Source organism: Mugil cephalus, chromosome 23 (genome assembly GCF_022458985.1).
Source record: "Mugil cephalus isolate CIBA_MC_2020 chromosome 23, CIBA_Mcephalus_1.1, whole genome shotgun sequence".
Classification (NCBI taxonomy): Eukaryota; Metazoa; Chordata; class Actinopteri; order Mugiliformes; family Mugilidae; genus Mugil; species Mugil cephalus.
Genome location: NC_061792.1, coordinates 11,130,531 through 11,153,411, shown reverse-complemented (window position 1 = coordinate 11,153,411; position 22,881 = coordinate 11,130,531). Strand labels below are relative to the sequence as shown.

At 44.2% G+C, this 22,881-nt stretch overlaps 3 protein-coding genes across 12 annotated transcripts in view; 1 reads left to right on the top strand and 2 right to left on the bottom strand.

Moving 5' to 3' along the window:
- The first annotated feature begins 297 nt into the window (after nt 1–297).
- Nucleotides 298–10,505, top strand: stk24b (serine/threonine kinase 24b (STE20 homolog, yeast)). Its single transcript, XM_047576637.1, has 11 exons — nt 298–1,160; nt 3,648–3,878; nt 4,066–4,122; nt 4,476–4,584; nt 4,802–4,959; nt 6,168–6,353; nt 6,446–6,594; nt 6,688–6,811; nt 6,901–6,969; nt 8,195–8,331; nt 8,452–10,505. The coding sequence occupies exons 1-11, from the start codon at nt 1,119–1,121 to the stop codon at nt 8,489–8,491; spliced, it is 1,302 nt and encodes a 433-aa protein (XP_047432593.1). The 5' UTR covers nt 298–1,118; the 3' UTR covers nt 8,492–10,505.
- A 1,187-nt stretch (nt 10,506–11,692) lies between these two features.
- On the bottom strand, nt 11,693–18,662 carry LOC125000878 (solute carrier family 15 member 1-like). Its single transcript, XM_047576623.1, has 23 exons — nt 18,484–18,662; nt 18,316–18,350; nt 18,142–18,226; nt 17,348–17,489; nt 17,141–17,260; nt 16,963–17,062; nt 16,627–16,717; nt 16,448–16,531; nt 15,955–16,037; nt 15,789–15,875; nt 15,615–15,704; nt 15,485–15,529; nt 15,366–15,398; nt 15,194–15,282; nt 15,006–15,087; nt 14,810–14,926; nt 14,348–14,488; nt 14,154–14,200; nt 13,961–14,068; nt 13,765–13,879; nt 13,534–13,671; nt 13,342–13,449; nt 11,693–12,712 (listed from the first exon to the last, which is right to left on the bottom strand). Exons 1-23 carry the CDS (start codon nt 18,488–18,490, stop codon nt 12,410–12,412), a joined length of 2,250 nt encoding a protein of 749 aa, XP_047432579.1. The 5' UTR covers nt 18,491–18,662; the 3' UTR covers nt 11,693–12,409.
- Nucleotides 18,663–20,432: 1,770 nt separating this feature from the next.
- Nucleotides 20,433–22,881, bottom strand: part of LOC125000865 (dedicator of cytokinesis protein 9-like) — a 41,539-nt gene continuing 39,090 nt past the window's right edge. For all 10 annotated transcript variants that reach the window (XM_047576584.1, XM_047576586.1, XM_047576585.1 and 7 more), the window contains 2 exons: nt 22,558–22,696; nt 20,433–21,486 (listed from right to left, as the gene is read on the bottom strand). In XM_047576584.1, the coding sequence (XP_047432540.1) occupies nt 21,370–21,486; nt 22,558–22,696 (256 nt within the window). In that variant the 3' untranslated portion in view covers nt 20,433–21,369. The remainder of the gene's footprint in view (nt 21,487–22,557; nt 22,697–22,881) is intronic.

Below are 22,881 nucleotides of genomic sequence, written 5' to 3'. Positions count from 1 at the left end.
TGTCAGGTGTTTTTTGTTGTTGTTTTGTTGTGTGGTGCTGCAGTTTGAAGATAACTGTGTTGGGTGTGGACTATAGTAGGAATAGAGAGATCCAAATACATGAAATGAAATGTTGTAAAGATTCTATTTGTATTGTCATTGACGCTAATTGAATGTCTTTGTGCATCAATTAAAAAATGATTGTGGATGTTTGGAGGGTCTTGGTCTGTCTGTCCACCTGGCACCTCGGCTGAAGTGGGTGTGAGGGGGAGTCAGGATGGATGGATGGATGGATGGATGGATAGATGGATAGATGGATGGACGTCGCCGCTGATCCGGATCCGGATCCGCCCAGCCAGGCGTCACGGCAGGCACCGACAAGATGGCCGAGAGTACGGGACGAAAGTGAGGGAGGAAACAAAAACACGCTGGCGAGGGGTTTTCTTGCCGCAGACGCAAGACGCGCGGAGCCGCCGAGGACGCCCCGCACCAGCGCAGAGACACGCGCCGGGTTCATCGGAGACTCCGTCCCGCGGATGACATTTGCCGTATGCGGGCAAACTACGCTCGGAGGCAGCCCCCAGCCCCAGCTCCAGCCCCCAGCTCCAGCTAGCGGAGACGCGGAGCGTTTGTCGGGTCGTCTAGCGAGCTAACAGGCTAGCCATGCTAACTAGCTGACAGCAGCGGAGAGCGAGAATAGGCTTTCGGAAAGTGACACTTTGGGGAATATTTAAATAAATAGTTGCTCCTGTGTGTTTATTTCTGGCAACCGAGGTGTGTTGTTGCAGCACGGCTTCCCTTGTGTGATAAATTAAAGTAACGCACTAGTTAGGGCTCAGCTAAGGGGCTTAGCAAGCTACCATTGCGGATTTCTTGTTTGCAGCTTCGGAGTTAGCATTAGCTTTTAGCTCTGTTTTGAGGGACTTGGAGTTGCTCCCGCACGGGAAAGTGACACGGGTGCGTGTCCCGTGGAGGGGGTGGAAGGAGATTTTTCTGCCTACTGCGAGAGTAGTTGCGGCGGCAGCCCTGTGGGACATCAGCTGCCCCTCAGCCCGGACTGTAAACACGAGTGAAGCCGAGGAGGAGACCTCAGCCCTGCCTTGTTGGACGAGGCGTGAATCCAGCCAGCATCACCCACCATGGCTCACTCTCCCGTCCAGGGCAACCTGCCGGGGATGCAGGTAAGACCGGGCTCTCTTTTGCGTTTGTTCCGCAGTAAGTGGCTGAGGTCACAGTCGGAACAAAATGTACAGTGTTCGGCTGCCTAGTTTGGGTCTGTCCACTGTACACACACACACACACACACACACAGGCTGTAGCTTAGTGGTTTGGATCATTTAAGGACTCGGGCACTGCGCGTAAAATCATCCAGCTTTGAGACATTTATATAGATATCATGTGCAGGTGATTAATGCATGACTTAACTAAAAACCCCAACTCACACCAACAACAACAACAAGAGTAACTTGCTGCTGTTACGCAATTCTTTACTCGTTTTTTCTAATTTGACACTGAATGCCGCATCCTCTGATATGGGGAAATCATGCACCGAAGGCAAAAAAATCCGATATTCCGGGCGTCCCTTGAAGGGTTCCGTGTCTTCCCTGGGTAAAGCCGCTGCTCCGGCTCCTGCTGCTATCTTTAGGATTGTGCCTATAGGGATAAATGTGTTGGGTAGATAACCAGAGGAGATAAGTGTTCCTAATGTAAACTGCCTCACGCACCAGATTATTCTCCCGTCGCGGGGCAGATTGGCCTCGGTCTCCGCGTCCAGGATCTGTTGCGGGATGCATATAGGATGAAATCATGGTTATTTTTGCAACATTACGCAGAAAAGTCAAGGAGCAATAACTTCTTTGCATTTGAAGGTTTGAACAAGTGCAGCGAAAATTAGGGTTTTTATTTTTTTCATTAAAATAGTTTTATGCAAGCCTTCAGGAGCAAAATACATATATTTTCAAATGATGCTGGCATGTATAATACAGTAGCCTGTTAAATAAACCTACAGAGGCAAAGATAACCCAAGAAATGTGCCCAGTTTGACCCAAGTATAACTTTATCGCATCTTAATTCGTTGTGCTCCACACTTTTCATCACCAGAATGACACATTTGGTTCCTTGAATGCACCTCTTTAAAGTTTTGTGGCGTGCACAAGGCCTCGCTTTTTTTTTTTTTTTGGTCTCAAAATGGACATATTGACCCCCCTCCTCTCTCTCTCTCTGCTCAAAAGAGGTCATAAAGGGAAGTTGTTGTTGTTTTTTCAGCGGCTGCTCTTGTGTTTCCCACATAAGAGCCTCGAGAGAGTTGAGTCATTTTAGTTCACTTCCTCCCGCACTTCATTCCTCACTCCGGTGCATGTGCCACAGCGCGCTACCCCGGGACAGTCGGGACATTTGGCCAAATTGTCAGCTTTTCTCTGAGGAACACACTTTGGAGGCTTTATGAAGTCGTGTTTTTTTTCCTTTCCTGCAACGGGAGCCATTTACTCTTCATTTTTTCTTTTTTTGTTACTTTTTATCAGCTTATTTACAGTTTTCACATAAATCTGTCCATGTCACATCCATTAAAACTGGACTCGACGCGTAATTGAGCTCCGCGCGTTTGTCAGCGTGCAACTCGACGCGAGACGTGCGCGAAATGACACGAACATCAGTAAGACTCTGACCTGTGCGCTCAAGTATGAAATAAATCGCACGGTTTATCCCTGTTTTGAGCAATGTGGACGTGTGTTGCTATGGCGACCGCCCGCTTGGCCAATAGAAATGAGGCATCCGGCCAATCATAGATAGCAAAATGGAGGAAAAAGAGGAAAAAAAGAGGCTGATATTATATGATAATGCAGGAAATTAACACACACACACACACACACACACTGGGAGGGCGACATGTTTCCAAGATCAACTTTCCTCTGAGAGAAACACAAATGCATCAGGTGTGTTGTGCAGTCCGGGTGGACAACGTGTCCAGTTTGTCTCGGAGAACATTTAATGAAATGCTAAAAGATGCTCGGTCGTCTGTTTGGTTGGATTCTCCTGCTGGAGGCAGCGCGTCTTGGAGGAAACGTCTTCACGCTTTTGCAAAGTGCACTCGGTATAGTTTCGCCTGGTTTATTGCCCAGTTAATTACGGGAGTCTGAGCAGATGCCAGCTCTGCTCAGACTCTGTTTCCTGTTGAATCTGCACGGCTTTGCTTCTGGGTCCACAGCAGAAAAAAAAAGGACCTTCTGACTGTGTTTACTGCCCGACTCCCCAGACGCACACGTCCGACCAATAACCAGGAGGGAACGGTCCCATGTGGTTTGTAGTGAGGCGTTTAGGTCCGCTTGGACTTTTCTCTTTGAAGAGGGGCAGCTGTGTACGGTTTTATTTAAATGCATCTTTTTTTTTTCTTTTCTTTTTTTAATCTGCATGCTGTCCAACTGTTACACACTTTCCCTTTCACTCTCCTGTGTCTTTTCTTCCGTGTACATAAACACAAGGTGTTGCAACGAGTGAATTAACGCATCCTGTAAGAGTGGCGTCCTGCTGGTGTTTCCTATTTACTACCCAACATTCAGTTCTTTTCCTTTTATTATTATGTTTTTTTGTTTGTTTTGTTTGTTTTTTTGTTTAAATCCTCCTTCCCTTTCCTCCCCCTGTTTTTGTCCCCCTCCCTGTGCGACCACCAGAACGCCCGAGCGGACCCGGAGGAGCTGTTCACCAAGCTGGAGCGCATCGGCAAGGGCTCCTTCGGCGAGGTGTTCAAGGGCATCGACAATCGCACGCAGAAGGTGGTGGCCATCAAGATCATAGACCTGGAGGAGGCGGAGGACGAGATCGAGGACATCCAGCAGGAGATCACCGTGCTGAGCCAGTGCGACAGCCCCTTCGTCACCAAGTACTACGGCTCGTACCTGAAGGTGATACTTGGGATTTTAAATATTGGTGGGCAAAATAAGCTACACAGGGTGAAAGATTAGCCTCAAACTACTTCCGACTCCCACTAAGCCCTCGTTAATGTCACCGTGGCTTCTTTTGGAGCGCACCCAGCTCTGGATGCGTCGCAGTAAGCCGGTTATCTTTGTCTTGTTCTTGACCACGTTCTAGGACACGAAGCTATGGATCATTATGGAGTATTTAGGCGGAGGCTCGGCGTTGGATTTGGTGAGTGATCCACTCCTCTCATTTCACCCAGAAGAAACAATGCGATGTCAGTTTTTTTAGGGGTCGCCTCAGATGAAAATCAAGTTTGTTGAGCTCGTGATGAGCCGTGGCCAGAGGCCCGTCCACATTTGCGACTCTTGCTTTCACAAGAAAGAGACACTTGATGGATCTCTTCAGATTTGTTAAGCTCTCGTTTTCTCGTTTTCTGGCCATGAATTGACTCGAGAGCAGAGATGCCTCGAGGGAATTCCTTCACATTTGAGATAAAATGAAGTGTGAAGAGAAAAACGCAGCTGCTGTCGCATCAATGTAAATGCTGTCCAAAGCTGAAGCTCCCTGTTCTCCTTTCAAAGATGGAGCCTGGAGCTCTGGACGAGACTCAGATCGCTACCATCCTGAGAGAAATCCTCAAGGGCCTGGAGTACCTGCACTCTGAGAAGAAGATCCACAGGGATATCAAAGGTAGCTGCCGCCCGAAGGCACACAGATATCACGTAGCAAGTTAATGCTATCGACGTCCACTTCCAGTTTCATTCATTATATAGTTTGTGCGTCTCTGGGGGGTTTGAGGCGAGCGCTGCAGCGTCCGCTAAAAGGCTTCTGACAGTTGTTTCCTCTCGACTAAATAAATTGGCGATGCAGATTAATGGCGTGTCTGTGCCCCTCTCCGCCTCCGCAGCCGCCAACGTGCTCCTGTCCGAGCAAGGCGAGGTGAAGCTGGCGGATTTCGGCGTGGCCGGCCAGCTCACGGACACCCAGATCAAACGCAACACCTTCGTGGGGACGCCTTTCTGGATGGCCCCCGAGGTCATCAAACAGTCGGCCTACGATTCCAAGGTGAGTTTGTTTGTCCTACATTATTTAAAAGTCACCTTTCTACCCCAGCATATGAGGTAACGTTGTGAAGCTCTTTTTCTACTGTAAAAGTCACTTAGGTCCAAATATGGTCATATCCTTTGTATTAGCATCCAAGAGTCCCACCAAGAGTTGATCCGAAGCTAAACTCTCACTCTCATTGGTTGGTGTCGATTTCTGACAACGTGATTCGTTCAAACGCGTCACATGACCTGATATTCTGCCTCTAGTCTGTGTTTATCATTTAAAAATGCATCTAAGAAGAAAATTACAGCTCAAATTAGCAGGAAAAGTCAAAGAAGAGACACATGAAGGAGAGGAGAGGAGAAGTCAGACTCACTGTCTTTGGTAAAATGCAATGGATCATTCTGGTTTATGCTTTCACACTTATTGGAAATTTAATTTGTTATTATATGTGTTAATATGATCATATGATATATTTTGAAGGATTTGAGTAGATTTGGTTTTGGTGCATAGTAGTTTCCAATCAAAATGTACATGATTTTGCGATGTAAAAGTTCTCAAAATGAGTTTTTCTTCATACTCTGAGCCAGAAATCTCCACTTCAGTAGCACTTCCACAAACCAAACTATCCAGATTTATTCCTAACTAGTTTCTGCAGGTGTTTACAGAGGGAATTTTTCATATGTCATTCAGAGCCTGATTTATAGAACATTTTACTACTAAAAAAAATGGCATAGTAATTTTTTTTTCTTTTTTTCCCCCTTTTTGGACAGTATTTTGTGATTTATGGAGTGATAAAAAAAGATATCCAAAAATCCCTCTATAAATACCTGGAAATCGCTAACGCTAACAAAAATAAACAAGACTTTTGAACCTCACTTTAGCCATTATTCAGATTTCTCTTCTGGAAATGTATGCAAATCAGTGCATATTTAAGTAGATAACCCCTAATTTGCATATTAATACATGTTGTATTTATATAAGTGATCAACTGGAGGAGTTTCATGGTGATGTCTGTTAGTTAAAAATGTTCCCCTGTAGCTTCTGGCCTTAAGCAGCGAGTTTTGCGGCTTGAAGCAGCCTGTTGCTGTACAGACAAGAGCTGACAGACAACAAATTATGCACTGTCAGAGGACGCGGAGACATAATGAGAGCCTTTATTAGCGGCTCCGATTGTCGCTAACCTCGTGCTCTGGTATAAATACGACGTCTCCTCTGCATTCCAGGCTGACATCTGGTCTCTGGGCATCACGGCGATCGAGCTGGCGAAGGGCGAGCCCCCCCACTCGGAGCTCCACCCCATGAAGGTTTTATTCCTCATCCCAAAGAACAACCCGCCCACGCTGGAGGGCAGCTACAGCAAACCGCTCAAGGAGTTTGTCGAGGCCTGCCTCAATAAAGAGCCCAGTTTTGTGAGTGGGCTTCTCTTTGTCTGTTTAGACTTTTCCAAATAAGCCGCTCACCTCACTTCTCTCTCTTTTTTTTTTTTTTTTTCCTTCCACAGAGGCCGACTGCCAAAGAGCTGCTGAAGCATAAACTGATCGTCCGCCACGCAAAAAAGACCTCCTACCTGACCGAGCTAGTGGACAAGTACAAGAGGTGGAAGGCGGAGCAGTCGAGAGCCGCGGAGTCCAGTTCTGATGAGTCTGACTCGTGAGTCCTCAAAAATCTTCTAATGCCGCTTTTGATTTCTCACGGCGAGCGTGCGTCGCTCACCGGCCGTGACGTGGTGTGTTGTCCGATCAGAGAGCAGGACGGCCAGGCGTCGGGCGGGAACGACTTCGGCAGCGACGACTGGATCTTCACCATCCGAGAGAAGGACCCCAAGAAGCTGCAGAACGGGGAGGGACAGTCGGGGGGCGCAGACCAGGTCAGGCGTGAGTTACAAGTGTTTTTCCTTCGTCCCTCTGTGACACCGAAGCCACTTCAGCTCAAGTCTCTGTCTCCGCGTTTCCACAGACAAAAGACATTCCAAAGAGGCCTTATTCACAGAGCCTGGCCACAGTCATCTCTCCTGCGTTAGCTGAGGTAAGGAGCTCCAGCGAGCTAATCAACGCGCTAACGACCTCTCTCAGGTCGGGACGCTGGGACATTTTCCAAACTCCAGATCAGAGTTAGTCTTTTAGTCACGGTTAATGTTTTTAGTGGATGAAACTAAACCTCTGACTTGGAAGTTTGGTTCAAATGATTCTTCTTCGTGCTACTTATAAATATACATTATTATTATTATTATCATTTTGCATTAAATATTAAGCTATTTAAATAATAGACAGGTTCAAATGTTCATCTTTTTATTCAGTAGTTGGCTGATGGGAGCTAGCTGCACTGTTAGCTTCTCTTCTGCTAATATTGCATGGGATAGGGATGGGGGCGGGGCCTAGTGTGTACAGGAGGATTAGATTGACAGGTGTGAAAGGAAAAGATGCTGTTGAGCACTAAATGAGTGAAGTGCTGACTGAAAGATAACGTCTTCTGCCTCCATTTATAAAATATGTTGGATTCATGTTAATGTTGACGATCTATGAAGTAGACTAACCCCGAAAATCCACCGGGTCCGTCCGCGTCGCGTATTTGGTCCGTCCTCCACTCGGCTTCAAAACTCACCGGGGCGCGGAACGGCAGCGTAGCGCTGGCTTGCGAGGCGGCCACATTCACGCGATATCACGAGATCACGCGATAATCCTGGACGTACACGAAACCGCGGGATGACATTCCAGGCTTTGTCCTTATAAAAAGAATGTGTTGTATCATAAATGATTTTATGCTGCTCCACTTCAATTCGGCCATGACGTAATGTTGATGCGAAGTGATGTGGCGTATTGTGTTTTATTTTGAAAGGGGGCGTTTTACGTTGATTCTGTGTTGGATTTCCTGTCCTGGTGCAATCTGCTCTGTTGAGTTTGGCGCGGTTTAGCAGCGGCTCCGTCAAAACTAGAACTGCTACGGAATGATAGCGTAATGCTGATATCGTGACAGGAAATACGACCCAGAGTCTGCTCATGGTGTTTTATTTTGAAAAACGACCGGATTCGCTCTGTAATTTCTATCTGACTTCCTGTCCGAACGATCCGAGACGCTTCTGAAACGGAGCCGGTGGAGGTTGATAAATTGACTTTAATGGGCGCGTTTTACTCGCGATGACGCGACGCTTCCAATACGCGACGCGGACGGACCCGGTGGATTTTAGGGGTAACTCTGTTTACAGTCGGGAAGGACGCTCTGGTTCTCTGACCAAACCTCTGACTCCTCCCAGCTGAAGGCGAGACAGGAGCAGGTGAACGGGAACCCCATGGTCCTGGACGAGCTGAGGGAGGCCATCCTGCTGGCGGAGGAGGCCTACCCCGGCATCTCCGACTCCCTGGTGGCCCACATGGTGCACAGGCTGCAGAGGTAACGGCTGCTCTCAGATTCAGAGTCCAGAGAGTCAGGGCAGAGCAGAGGATGCTAACGGCCTGCTTCGTTCTCGTCTCCCTTTTTTTTTTTTTTTTTTTTTTTTGTTTGTTTTTGCAGTTTCTCCACAAACCGGACGTCCTCCTCCTCCTCCCCCTAGTGATTGGCTCTCCTAGGCTCCGCCCTCCCCTCCTCCCCCCCCTCACGCCCCTCCAGCGCCGCCGGGTTAAAAGCCAGGGGTCAAGTCACTCAATACCAGCTGACCGCGTTCGACCTCCCTCGTGTGGGTGTGTGCAGGGGGGCGCTGGGAGGAGGTGTGCTATCCTAGACTGTAAAAAAAAACAAAAAAATTCAAAAAATTCAAAAAAATACAAAACTAAATAAATAATAAAGACTCCACTCCGAAACCGAAGCGGAGAAGAACGGGAGCTTCTCGGGGCCGCGACGGGACGAAGGCTCGAGCGTCGGAGCGTCCAGAGCGTCCGGGCCGAGACTCTGACCTCCCGCCTCCACGCGGAGCTGAAATTCTCCCCCCAGCAAGACTTCAAGTCCTCCCTCTTATTCCAGGCGCCACATCCCCAGAACCTCTGAGAGCATGCTTGATGAACCTGCAGGGAAATTATCTTAGTGGGCGAATGTGTGTGAGTGTGTGACTGAATGAGTGCGAATGGAAGACTCCCTGTTTAGGCAAATTGCAGCATTCTTAATGAAACCTCAGGTAAAGTGCTTTAAGTGGACTTTGTCCTCCGAGGCAGTGGGAAGGGGAGGGGAGGGGACGGGGTGGGGGGGGGGGGTCGCCACGCTGTACATGATTTCAAGTCGTCATTGCGGGGAAATGAATCACTGTGTACAAAATGGTCATGCGCATTTTGTAGATACTGATGAGAAAAAAAAGACAAAGTAGATATTTAAAGATCTCAAAAGTTACTCGAAAAACGGACGGAACAGAAAATGCCTTGCCTTCTTTTTTGGGACACACGTCTATTTACATCCTGGCATTTTTTTTTTCCTTCTTCTTCATCATCATCATTATTATTATTATTATTATTGTTATTATTTGTATCTCCGATTTCATTTCAGTGAGGTCCATCAGTGTTTTTAGGTCAGAGTTCACCTGCTGAGTCATCAAACTAACCGTGATACTAAGCTCGTTTAGAGGAGGACGCTGTTATCTTGTACTTACGTTTAGACAATTTGTTTGAAGTTGCGTAGGAGACGAATGAAGGCGGAGGACAGTTACGAGGGGGAACCACTGTGGGCAAGGTGGACGCTGATATCATGTGAAGTATTATTGTCCCTCGGCTCGTAGTTTCTCCTTTAGAGCAGCTGCTTAGAGGCGGAGGAAAAAAAGCTGCGAGGTCAATAGAAGGCAATCACACCACGACACTTTTTACTTGTTTCTTTTTGGTTTTTGTTTTTGTTGTTTTGCTCACGGCCAAATCAACTCCGTAGATCGGGACGAGCCAAGCTGCAGCGGAATTGAACGCCATCCTCCAGACTTGTTCAGTTCTCACCTCCACACAGTGCTATAGAAGTGCCATGTCCTCTTTTTATTATTGCTTTCACCTGATATTTGTAGTATGATTTGCACCTTTTTTTCTAATTTTTCGGATCCGTTGTTTTGTTTTTTGTTTTTTTTTTGCACTTTGAAAGTGTGTTGGAGTATTTAAAGAGACCTGTACGAGGAAGATAAAACTACAACAAACAAACAAACAGAAATAAAGTTGCTAATAGCCATGTTTTACTATATATATGTTTACTTAAGAGTTCCAGAATTTACTACTGTGCTAATGCAGCAATAATGTTGAGGAGTTGCATCAAGACGCACTTGTCAACACAGGGATTGAGAGAAATTAAGAAATATCTGATATTTTTATAACTGCAAAGAAGACTTAAGTATGGAAATATGGAATGCTTTATGGATATGGGCACCTGCCTCTGGCAAAAAAGAAAAAAAACTTAAAAAAATATCTATACCTTACAGAAAAAAAAAAACAAACATATGCTACGGAAATAACTACAAAATGTGTACATTTGGTCTCCTTTATCATAGCTGACAGTTTATAGTACTGTATATAATCTTTGCTTGTGTCATTTGAGAATTCCCAAGTTAAATGTAAGCTCCTTGTAAGCTTTCGAAGTGACATGAGAAATAAAGATCTAATGCTAACTGAGAACCTTGTCGTTTTCTGGAGATCTCAGTTTCTACGACTCCACGTGTAATCAGGACTAAATTTCACAAATGGCCACTAAGATAAAGTTATGAAGGAAAAAAAAGTAAAATATGGAGTGAGTTGCATAAATTTCACCTCCATACAGCAGGACGTAAACATGATTTCTGTGGTAAAACTGTGTACTATGAGTTTAACATGCAAGTCTATGGGGATTGACTCACCCTAGTGGCCGTTCGAAGAAGTGCACTTCCGCATTGGCTTCGTTGTTTTCCCAGGTCCATATCACAGAAGTGCTGAAAAAAAAGATAAAATTAAAAAATATGTTAAAGAAATAAAGACATCAATGTGGAAATATAAAAAGGAATAAATTAAGGAATATTTTTAAGCTTACGACACGGCAGGTCATGTGAAGAAAAACGAAACGCTTGACGTTCGGTTGCCTAGCGTTACTGCTGCTAGGCAACGGGGGCTAACAGTTTTAACAAGCTAACGACTCCGCCATTTAAGTAGGAAATAAAAACGAGGCCACTCGGGATATATATCAACTGACTACATCTAACCGGGCTACACTCTTTTTGTTAGCTTACCTGCCACCTCCACTCTTTCGGAAAGCACTGGCAAACGCAAAACGACTCGGTCCTAATTGGCAATTTCCAATTATCAGGTGGTGAAAACCAGCATAGTAGTAATTCTTAGCCACTGGGCCGAGCGCGCCACCTAGAGGGCCGGAGACACTCAGTTGCAATACAGCTTCTTACCACATGGCGGCGGTAACGTGACAGTCAATTAATTAACAAGTAGAACGGAGGTAACGAGGCAGAGAGTGGGTTAACTGTGGGCTAATGCTGTCCAAAAATTATTTATTTAATTAATTTAAAACGCTAATTTTTTTTAACGTATTAACTTTCACTGCATAATTTTATTTATTTATTTTCATTTTTACTTGTCCGGCCCCTTTGAGATCAAACTGGGCTGTATGTGTCCCTTGAACTTAAATGAGTTTGACACCACTGAGTTATTGCAAACAAATCAACCAAAGAGTGATATCAGTTTAAACTAATACAGCGTTAATATTCGAAAATTGGGTCAAAAAGGTTATTTTTGTTATTTTGTTATTTTGTAATTTTGCGATTTTGTTTTTCAGCACGGTTTAAAAAACAGAAAAAAAAGGAAACAACAGTCAGCAGTCTCTAAACATTTGTACTTTAATGAGTACTCAAGAGCAGATTACACATTTCTAAGATAGCAAACAATTATTTTACATAATCCCATTACACAGGCCTCACGAAACCGCTGCTGATACAGACGTTTGTTTAAAAATGGCTTTTCGTGTAGATACATATATCTAGATAGATAGGGTTTTTATTTTTCCATCTTGGACCACATTTTCCCAGTGTTGGATTTTGTCCTGGAGCAGGAGCCACATACAGAATGTATAAAACAATATATTACAATACGTACAACACTGTGCTTGGAAATAAATAATATTGGAATGGTTTCTTTGTGATTGTACATTAAAGAAGGGCTAACAAGGCTACTTTTTTTTTTTTTTTTAAAGAAAAAAAAATTACTTGAAGATGATGCTACACAGCGCTGAATAAATCATTATAAAATACATTTACAAGAGCATAAGCACTAACCAATAAAGACCCGGGGATTTGAATTATGTGGATAATGGTGTTTGGATTATCCTCGTCAAAATCTTTCACTAACACTGTCCAACAAGAGGTGAAGCACCGAAGCCTCCACCTCTTTGTTCTTTCAACTCCAGCACCATTTCACTAATGCCTACATGTCCAGCCGTGCACTGGATGTCACCAAAGAACTGGAAAAGGCTCCAGAGACAGAGCAGCGTTTGCACACGGAGAGGGAGAAGCCGCCGAGGACGTGAGGGGTTGTGGTCGTTAGATCTTGGTCTGGTAGTGTTCCTCCTCGTCGGAGCTGGCGTCGGAGCTCCTCCTCTGCTCCTTCTTGGTCATCTCCAAGCTCTTCTTCCTCTTCTCGTTGTCGGAGCTGGCGTCAGAGCTCCTCCTTCGCTCCTTCTTGGTCATCTCCAAGCTCTTCTTCCTCTTCTCGTCGTCGTGCTCCGCGTGCGTGAACTTGGCCTCTATCTTGGTGGGGTCGATGTAGGTGTAGTAGTAGGCCATGATGGCGAAGATGACACACACCAGCACCAGCAGAGAGGCGAAGAGGATGTACTCGGCCCACTGGGGGAGAAGAGAAGCAAACAGCCGCGGGGTTATTTTAGGGCAAACATAGAGGGATGTCGCATGTTAGTCTCATGCTAACATGCTAACAAGCTAATAAACGCTAACAGGCTAATAGTGCTTGGAGTTTTCCTGAAAATGACCTTATTTATTGTAAAATAAAATGAAAATGATTACAGGTTCAATAAGGAGTAAGGCTGACGGGAGTGAGCTGCACTGTTAGCTTCTCTTCCGCTAATATTGCAGCGTGCGTCTGGTATGCGGCCTTGTGATTGGCTCAGTAGCCATAGGGGCGGGGCCTACTGAGTACAGGAGTCTTAGACTGACAGGTATGTTGGATTCACGTTAATGTGCATTTAAATAAATTTAAAAATTAAATATATAAATATATAAAAAACGTTTAATCAACCAAAGATTATGCGACCCCCTGCAGTACCTCCGTGGAGCCCCTAGGGGTCGTGAACCCCCTGTTGAAGACCTATGTCCAATACAACTCTTTCTCATCCATGCACTTTTTGTAATCCGGTACAAAATTTGCACCCTTGCTTTTACTTTTTATCCAGATGATTTCACAAATTTGCACATTTATTTATTATTTATTAGTTTGTGTGTTGGTATGCTCCGCCCACCTGTTCTGAAAGGGTTGCGGCCTCCGCGACAATGAGCACAATAATGTTGCCTACAGCCACAGTCAGCAGCCAGCCGGCCTGCAGGACCGACTTCATGTTGCTGGGCGCCTGGAGAGTAGAAAAAAAAAGAAAATCATAAGACACGCTCCACCCAAACTTTTTACTCAGACGTGCCGAGATGGCGCCACCTACCTGTGAGTAGGAGAACTCCAGACCAGTGACAGAGAAGACCACCTCCCCTGCGGTGATGAGGAAATACTGAGGGATCTGCCAGGCCATGTGGATGGTGTTAGGAGAGATGTCCTCGACTTGATGAATGCTTTCCCCACACTGGAGCACACAGGTAAAAAGTTGCATTAAAAAAAAAAAAAAAAAAGAGGAAACATACACAGGATGAAAGATTCAAGGTGCATGATGAGTTACCTTTTCCCCAAATGTGAAGGTTGACGGGATGACGAGCGTGTAAGAGCTGCCGAAGCCCAGCGCCTGAGTGTAGGTGCACACGCTTCCAGCTTGGTTCTGGATCTGGAAGCTAGCCCTGCGGTGGTGACAAGCACAGATGCAGTCAGAGCGGAGAACAGGCTACGAAGTAACACACAGAACGAGGCGGAGGACTCACTCTCCCTGCGGCACGGAAAAATACTCCGACATGTTGTTGGGCACCACGGCGCCCGACGACTCATCTCCGATGGTTATGTTCAAATCTGAGGTAAAACCGTTGAGGAATCTGATGGAGGAGGAGTTCACGAGGCGGTGAATAATGCTGACTTTTCATAAGAAGCTGTAATTGTGTGAAGTCTTATGAGACTTGCCTGATAGCGTTAGCTCCCTGCTCTGGCTTCGCTGTGATGTCACTGAACTGGAAACAAAAAAAGAGAAAAACAATTGAATTGTCACTTTGCTCCTGATTTATCTTCACCAGCAAAACTCGTCTACATGCACCGATCAACTGTGACTGTGGATGTGTGGGGTGTCCCTTAGCATCTCTGGCGGTGGGCATGCTTACCAGCTCAATTGCGGGATTGAGTCCATCCTTAACTATAGCGATGGTGGAGCGGGTGCCGCCATCTAAGAGAAGTTCAACACCGACACCAGGCTGCAAAGTTATTGGAAAGGGTCCCTCAAAGTCCAGGTAATTCTCACTGGCCTGCAGAACAAAAAAAAAAATCAAGTTTTAGTTTTAGTGTATTTGATCGTCTAGTTCGGGGGTCTTCAACGTTTTTCAGGCCAAGGACCCAAACCGATGGAGAGATTACTATATATGTTCTATATTAAACCAGTGCTACTTGTAAATATACAAATTTTTTAAATATCAATTCTGCATTTGTGGGGTAAATTTAAAAAAAAAATGTATAAAAAATGTCTAATCAACCAAAGATTTTGCAATGCCTGCAGTACCTCCACTGAACCCCTAGGGGTCGTGAACCCCCCTGCTGAAAACCTATGGTCTAGAGTGTAGACAGTGTACCTGATAAGGATTCAGAGTAAGGCTGTTTTCTCCAGCCTGGATGTTCACTGTCTGTCCAAACATGTTGATGAACTTGGCCTGGCCCACAGCACCCGATGGGAACTTAGGGAGGGTTTGCTAGAAGAGGAACAGGATGTGTTAAAGTTGCCCAGTTGCTTCTTCTTTTTCTATTTTCTTTGAAATAAGCTTCACTCACATCAATCTGTAGCTGGACCAGTCCGGCCGCCACGAAAGCAAGAGCAGCTAAGAACATTCCCACGGTCATCCTCTTCAACGGGCTGCACAACAAACACACGCAAGTTCAGTCATCATCAGCTGCACTGAACAGATTGTTAAAAAAAACAAACAAAAAAAACCCAGAACAGACGAACTGGAGAAACTCACGAGAAGTTTAATTTGCACTTGGAGATGAGGGGGTAGATGATGCTGTCCATGATTGGCACCAAAACCAGGATGAGGATAGGGTTGACGGTCTGGTGGGAAGTGAAACACACGTCATTCTCACGCACCCCGTTGTGTTAGTACAGCTAAAAGTCGACAACCCAAAGAGGCTCACCTGCATCTGATCGGGCTGGACTATGAGGACTCCCTGTAGAAGAATTGGAAAAAAATAGGTCATTACTGTGGTTTGAGCTCGCAACATGTAGCAAGAAACGTAATAAAAAATGCACTCACAAAGTCTCCGTTCATGGTGGTCGCCTGGAGGGTCCATCTCGAGCCCTGTGGAGGACACACAACTCTTCAGTAGTGGATTTATTCTCATCTCTACTAGTATCAGTGGAAAAAAAAAAAAAAAAGTACATACCTGCTGGTCAAAGAGGGCCCAGAACATGGGTAGAGGGATGTACAGGAACAGCACCTTCAGCACCATCTTCACCTGGGCAATCAGGAGTTTCTAAAGCCAACCAGAGACCACCGTTAGGACTCTTACATCACACCTTACCCCTGTCGTGTATTTACACATGCGTGTCCGCATTACGTCGTAATTCTCCTCGGCCCAGTCCATCCAGTGCTTCCTCTTGGGGTACTGAGAGCCACGGTGCCTGAAGCGGTTCTTGATGGCAAACTATGGACAGGAGACAAGTTCAGGTTCAAGTAAATTCCCCCCGATCGAACGAGATTCAAGCCCGTGAGGAGCCGCTTACCCCGATGCATTTGCAGACTTTCACCATGATGTTGCCCTGAGGGGCGGTCTTGTTGTACATGCGACTTCCGACAATGAACACAACTGCGAACACACGCAAAAGGGTACATTTTGAGACCTTTTATTTGTCTTAAATTCACCACATTCTTATGGGACGCACTTTATTTATTTGGTGGATATTTAGAGCATAGGTCTTCAACAGGGCGTTTTGCAACCCCTAGGGGGTGCACGGAGGTACCGCAGGAGGGTTGCAAAATTTTTGGTTGATTAGACATTTATTATACATACTTTTTTTTTTTTTTTTTAAATTTCCCCCCACAAATTTATCATGATCAAAACATGAATCCAACATATTTTAGTAAAGGGACAGCTTAATATTGAATGCAAAATGATGCTATATTTTTAAATAGCACTCAATGCAAATGCGTCCTACATTTCCCACAATGCAAACCCTTGAGCTACGGCTTAAATAAAGTTTAAAATAAAGTCCTTACTCAGAGCCACCACCATGAGAGCGGCGGGGACGCCGAAGGCCAGCGGGTAGCATTTCTGCTTTGTGTGAATGCCACACTCCTGAGCTGGAGACACAAACACAAACACAGATTCCTTTAAATTCTTTTGAAGCTTTTTTAAAATTTTATTTTATGAGTGGGCGGTTTGTGCGTGGACGTACCTCTGAGGATGGGGGTGATGACGGTGGACAGGAGACTGCCGGCGTTGATGGACAAGTAGAAGATGGAGAAGAAGGTGCTTCTCTGCTTCTCCTGTTGGACACAGACATTTAATCAGTGTGATTAATACATGGAGTGATCTTTGCCCCTGGCCTTGAGGGGGGGGGGGGGGGGGGGGTGGGGGGTGGGGGGGGGGGTCATAAAACCACAGAGACACATGCAAGTGCAGTTATTAGTTAATAAACGACCAACAGAGATAGAAGAAATGCTGCTGAGTGAGGATTTTTTTTCTCTTTTTAATTGCTACTAAAACGTGTTCTCGATGTGCCACATCTGACCTGATGGTCCTCAAACTGGTCTCCACCAAAGGCGGCAACGCAAGGCTTGATGCCTCCGGTTCCCAGGGCGATGAGGAGCAGCCCCACCATGGACAGAGCCCTGCAGGCAAAAACACAAAGCACACGTCAGCGCGCGTCCGCAGGGCAAGTGCATCGACTCAGAGGGAGGTCAGCTTACACGTGTAAGGTCAGGTTGTCGGGGGTGCCGTCCTTGTTTGTATCCGTGATGTCGTGGATGGCGCTTATGGCCATGACTATCTGCCCCACTGCGTAAACAATCGACAGGTAGATGATAGTCCTGAGGAGGAGGAGGAAACAGGAAGGAGTTAAACTAAAAGCGTACTCCAGCTTTCGGACGGGAAGACCTTTTTATTCGGAGACTGACTTGAATTTGCCGAGCCACGAGTCGGCCACGATGGCTCCCAGGATGGGGGTCAGGTAGCAGAGGGCCACGAAGGTGTGGTAGATGGTGGTGGCGAGGTCATCGTCCCACTTCAGGAAGTACTTGAAGTACAACACCAGCACGGCTGCAGAAGGCGAGAGGAGAGGAAGGCCGCTATTAAAACATAGGTCTTCAACAGGGGGACCCCTAGTGGGCAAAATCTTTGGTTGATTAGACATTTTTTATATATATATATTTAAAAAATTCCCACTCAAATTTAAATTTACTTAAATAAACATTATCTAGAATCCAACATATCTTATTTTATTTCCATTTTGCGCTACTTTCAGAGGGAAATCATGCAGAAAACCCAAAAACTTAACAGGAAAGTGTGAAAATTACAAGAAAACTGTCTCACAAGTGTGAAAATTATAACAAAAAACACATTTTTAAGCTGTTATAGTTACTATATATTTATTTTATAGTTAGTTTTATAGTTGGAGGGAGTGTTGGTTGAAGTGTAGTTGCATGTCCCATCACTTATTACCTGCTGTTTTCTCGGCTAGTTAGCTGGTTGCTAGCTGGTATCTGACTGCTAGCCAGCTGTTTGGCTTTTCAGTCGGACTAGGCTTCAAAATGTGTTTTGCATTTGTAACATCTTATCCTGTGTAGATCTATGAACACCAGCCCCAAATTCTTATTTATCCTCAAAAAAATTTGCATTTTTTTTGTTCGGCGTTTCCGGTACATCCACTTTCCATCACTGGTTGCAGCATAATACTTGAAACCTTATTCACCTCGCATGCCATAGTAGGAGAACCGCTCGCAGAACTCATTGACCACAATGAAGAAGATGCTTATTGGGTAGCCACACACTGTAGCCTGTTAAAGGTAAAGGGAATGAGTGAGCCTTATTCTCTGATAAATAAAAAAAAATAAAAAATTGTATCATATAAAACTGAAAAACTTACGCTTTTCTTCTTGGACTTCTTCTTTTCTTCTTTGCCTGAAGAAATAAGTCATTATTGTCACACTTTATATATATATATATACATATTTTTTTTTCTTGCAGAATATGCAAATATAATAATATTGATTTTAAAAGAGGATACAGGGCTTCCATCCGGAGCGGGACTCACCTGACATGACTGCGTCCACTTCCTATCCCTAACTCTCCAAATGAATCCTTTAGAAAAAATAAATCAAACACAAACAAGAACGAGACAGACAGAGACGAGTGACTCTGTCCAGATCCACAACACGAAGGCCGAGCAAGGGCCCCGGCGGCTCCTTTTCTAACCTCCCCTCAAACCCCGTCTCCTGCAACGCCCACCGATGCTGGACTGTGGAACCGGGCGACATCTCGTCCGACGCGCTGTTATTCCCCACTTCCCGGCAACTTCGTTATCACAAGTGTGCGTGAGTCAGTAATTAGTTTATGGCTCAAGGAACTCAGGTGCAATGAGAGGGGTCTCGCAGATAAAGAGGATCGGTCCAAACAGCTGATAAGTGAAACAGCGCTGCGTGTCGCTTATTGCTTTCCCTTCTAATGCAGTTGCGTTAATTAACTGTGTACATAAGAAATGCGCAATTAAGCAGCGGTTAGAAACAGCGCGTAAAAGCACACGCTGGGTGCGGAACTTTTAATTTTCCAGGATAGGAGATGTTTTTTTTGTGTGCGTACACGTGACTGTGTGTGTTTACCACATGTGTTTACGTGCACGCTGAGGTTTTACGGGGCGGCTTAAGTAAACCTGGAGTGAAATCTCATCTTTTCACTTTGGTCCCTGCCCATGTTTGAACCAATAAACCTACAAAACGAACGAAACGACTTCCTCCACATTTTCCATTCAAGTGTCATGTGATCTTGCCATGTATGTACCGTATTTGCGTGCAGATGAGCGCCTCCGCTTTCCTACACCGCCAGCTTTAGCGGAGGTTTCCTGCAACGGAGGAATTCATAATGACAGGTGCATGTCAGTCTAGACAATTAGAACAACTGACAACAACAAATTAAAGTAAACTTTTGAACGCTAGCAAATGAAGTTAAGTTAGGAAATATGGTACAAACATTATACTATGTTTAGATTATTAATTAATTAAATGTTATGCGAGTATGAATTTTGACTCTCCCTGTTCACTCTCACACAAAATACAGGGAGTGGTTTATCTACTTGACAAAAACTACTAAGTATTGCTTTGAGAAAATAGAAATTAAGTACGTGATAAAGTCCGAACATAGGGCTGGGTGTTATGACCGAAAATGTATATCGTGGTATTTTTTTTAAAACAAAATTTTGAGGTATCACATATATCACTTTTTTTTTCATGCATAATCACAACATTTTCTAGAGGTTGAGAGAGGAATTAATGCAGTAGATTGACTAAGGATGGACTATTTTACTGTGATGGTGAGTAAATACTGTAGAATAATCCCACACTAGTGGTAAAACGTGCGTGACCTCGTGTTAGCACTGCCTGCTGAATTTACAGCTAGTAGATAAAAATAAGTTAATTAATAGAAATTAAATGTTATCGAGATGAAATGAAGAAACAGGGACAATTACCGTTTAATTTATATTGACATATTTAAACATATGTCAATAGCACCGCGACGGCTACCGTAATAATTGTAGTCTGCGTGCAACGTTTTTTTTTAATCATTCATAAAAAGTTAAAATTGGGGACAGATTAGCCGGGGGACAAGTCATCGAAAATGGAGACTGTTCCCAGAAATAGGGGACGTCTGGTCACCCTAAAAGCAAAGAAACAACAACAACAACAACAAAAAACTGATACTGCACTTCTTTTTTGGAACAAATCTTCTGTTCCGCTGCTTAAAACTTAACGCAGTTGCACCACGCCTGTTAAGAAGCGCTACATTGAAAATGGTCTGGTCTGAAACAGTGTCTCGCGGCGCAACGTTCCGAACGCTGTGTAATCAGATATACCGGTATTACGGTATATTAAAAGTTTATCTAAAAAACAAAACAAAACAAAAAATAAATAAATAAAAAAATACCGGTTATTCCGTATGAACCGGTACACCACCTAGCCCTAACCAAACAAATAACAGAAAAACAGAAGGTATTTTCACAGATTTTATTTGTAAACCTTTAACATATTTACATGAGCAGTCATATAGTAAAAATGTTTTTTTTTCTTTTTTTTTTTCACAGACAAATAAAAGAAACAAAAAGGGGTAGATTACAAATTGCCACACCCTTGTCTTGCACTGCAGTTTTTTTCTGCTGTCTTTGGCTGAGATTTTTTTTTTTATTTTTTCTCTCTGTGCAGTAGGTAGCATCTGAAAAACGATAGAAAATATTGCACGCACCTATTTATTTTATTTATTTATTCATTTTCCTTTCAGAAATTAGGTTAAAACTTGGCTCGCTTGGCTTTAGACAGTCACTATACACGTCTATTGGCCTAAAATAGAGTCCGTAATTCTTTCAGATGTCAAAGCAAGGATACAAGAGGAACCGTCTCTGAAGTAGAAAGATAAAATGTGCACGTGCTGTAACTAGGGCCACTGTGTAAATCATATAGAAAAAAAAAAAAGAAATATAAAAATACTGTGCATCAGTTAGAGAACGTGTGCATTGTTACAGCAGTGGCGTTTATTTATTCCCATTTTTAAGTACTTGGTTACAAACACTGCACATGACTGGGAGCCCCCCAGGTAAAAGAGATAAGGTGTATACTTTGGTCACGTGAAAATAACTTTTCCTAGTCCTTGTGTTTGGTTTGAACCTATGGACATAATCTGCTGGGTGGGGCTTTTAGACCCACGAGCAATAAGATAACATCTTGTTGTCAGTCTTGGATACATGCTTGCTGAGTTATCAAATACTAATCTCTTACACAGAATAGAAAAAAAAACAACTCAAGGATAAAGGATCCAAATCTGGAAAGGAGCTTGTGTTAGCCAGTACTGGAGTCTCCATAGGAAACAAGGGAGCGAACATGAATGAAAAATCCCAACAGATGATGATGTTTTCAGGTTCTTTCAAATGTCCTTATCAGAGGATGGTGGTGGAGGCGTGCATGTTGGCGTTGGTCGGTGTGCCGCTGATGGCGTTGAAGATGCCCATGGAGTCGGACAGAGTGCTCCTTGTACCGTCTTCCACTGGGTTTATCTAGAAAAAGATTAGGACGTTTACACTATCCTGTTGACACACACGCACACCCAAGTCAGGTTTATGGAGTGTAGGAAAATTATGCAAAATGTGCAGTTTCATTTTGTTTTGCAGTAAGCAATTCCAGACGGCTTTCTCAGATAAGATGTTAATAAAAATTTCCACACGGCCCATTTCTGTTCTTTTCAACAGCAGATAGAATAGAGAGTTTATCAAAAGCAGCTTTACCATCCAATCTGGTCAAGGCAGCGTAAAGAAAGCAGGAAATAGGAGGTAAGGTTAGTAAATGGGCAGAAATATAACATTAACATTAACATTCAAAAATAGGGCTGGGTGGTATGACCAAAAATGTATATCACGTTTTTTTTCAAAATTCTGACGGTATCACAGTACATTACGCAGTATATTACGGTATTTGTTTTTTCATACATAATCAGTTCACAAGATTTTCTACTGGTTGAGAGGAATTAGATTGACTAAAGATGGATTATTTTACTATTGTAGAATAATCGAACACTAGTAGTAGAAGAGGTTAGCTTGGTCTGTGTTAGCACTGCCTGCTAATGTGGAATCTGGGGACATTTACAGGTCGGAGAAAAAGAAAAAAATAGTTGTTATCAAGATGAAATCAAGAAAAAAGGCCAGGGACAATTACAGTTTCATTTATGCTGAGATATTTACTCATATTTAAACTGCTATATCTGTAAGGTCAATAGCGGCACAACTGGCTACCGTAATAATTGTAGTCTGCGCGCAACATTTTTTTTTGTCATTCATAAAAAGCTAAAATTGGGGAACATTTTCGGGGACAGCTTTAGTCGGGGGACAGGTCATCCAAAACGGTGACTGTCCCCGTGTCACCCTAAAAAAGACAGGGTTTTTGTTCTGCTGCTTCATTTTTTCCGTCTTTCCACCTTCACAGTGACACAGCTGAACCATGCTTGTTTAGAAGCAGGAACACCACACCACCCAGCCCTAAATAACCGACTACAACAAGATATATGAGAATATGTTTCCTGTTAAAAATGTTCAGGTCTTGCAAGAGACTAGAGACCCTTCACTTTTTCCAACCTGTTCGTGCATGATGTTTGACAGCTCCCTGGCGAGGTCCCTGTAGTTCGCCTTCATCTCATCGTGATACTCTTGCTGGTCTTCTTTGATGAGCCGCTCGTTCACCCCCAGCGCTTGGCCGCAGGCGTCCACAAACTGCCTGGAGAGAGGTGCACGGGTACTTTAGTAGGTTTCTACACACAGGTAGATGAAACACTCGTGGAAACAGTCCTTTATACCTTTATACAGTCACATGTGGTGAGGTGCTATAAAAATATAAGTAAATTAATGATATATTGGGGTCGGCCTATTGTCCCCTTTCTTTCTTTATGCTCAGCCTGGACG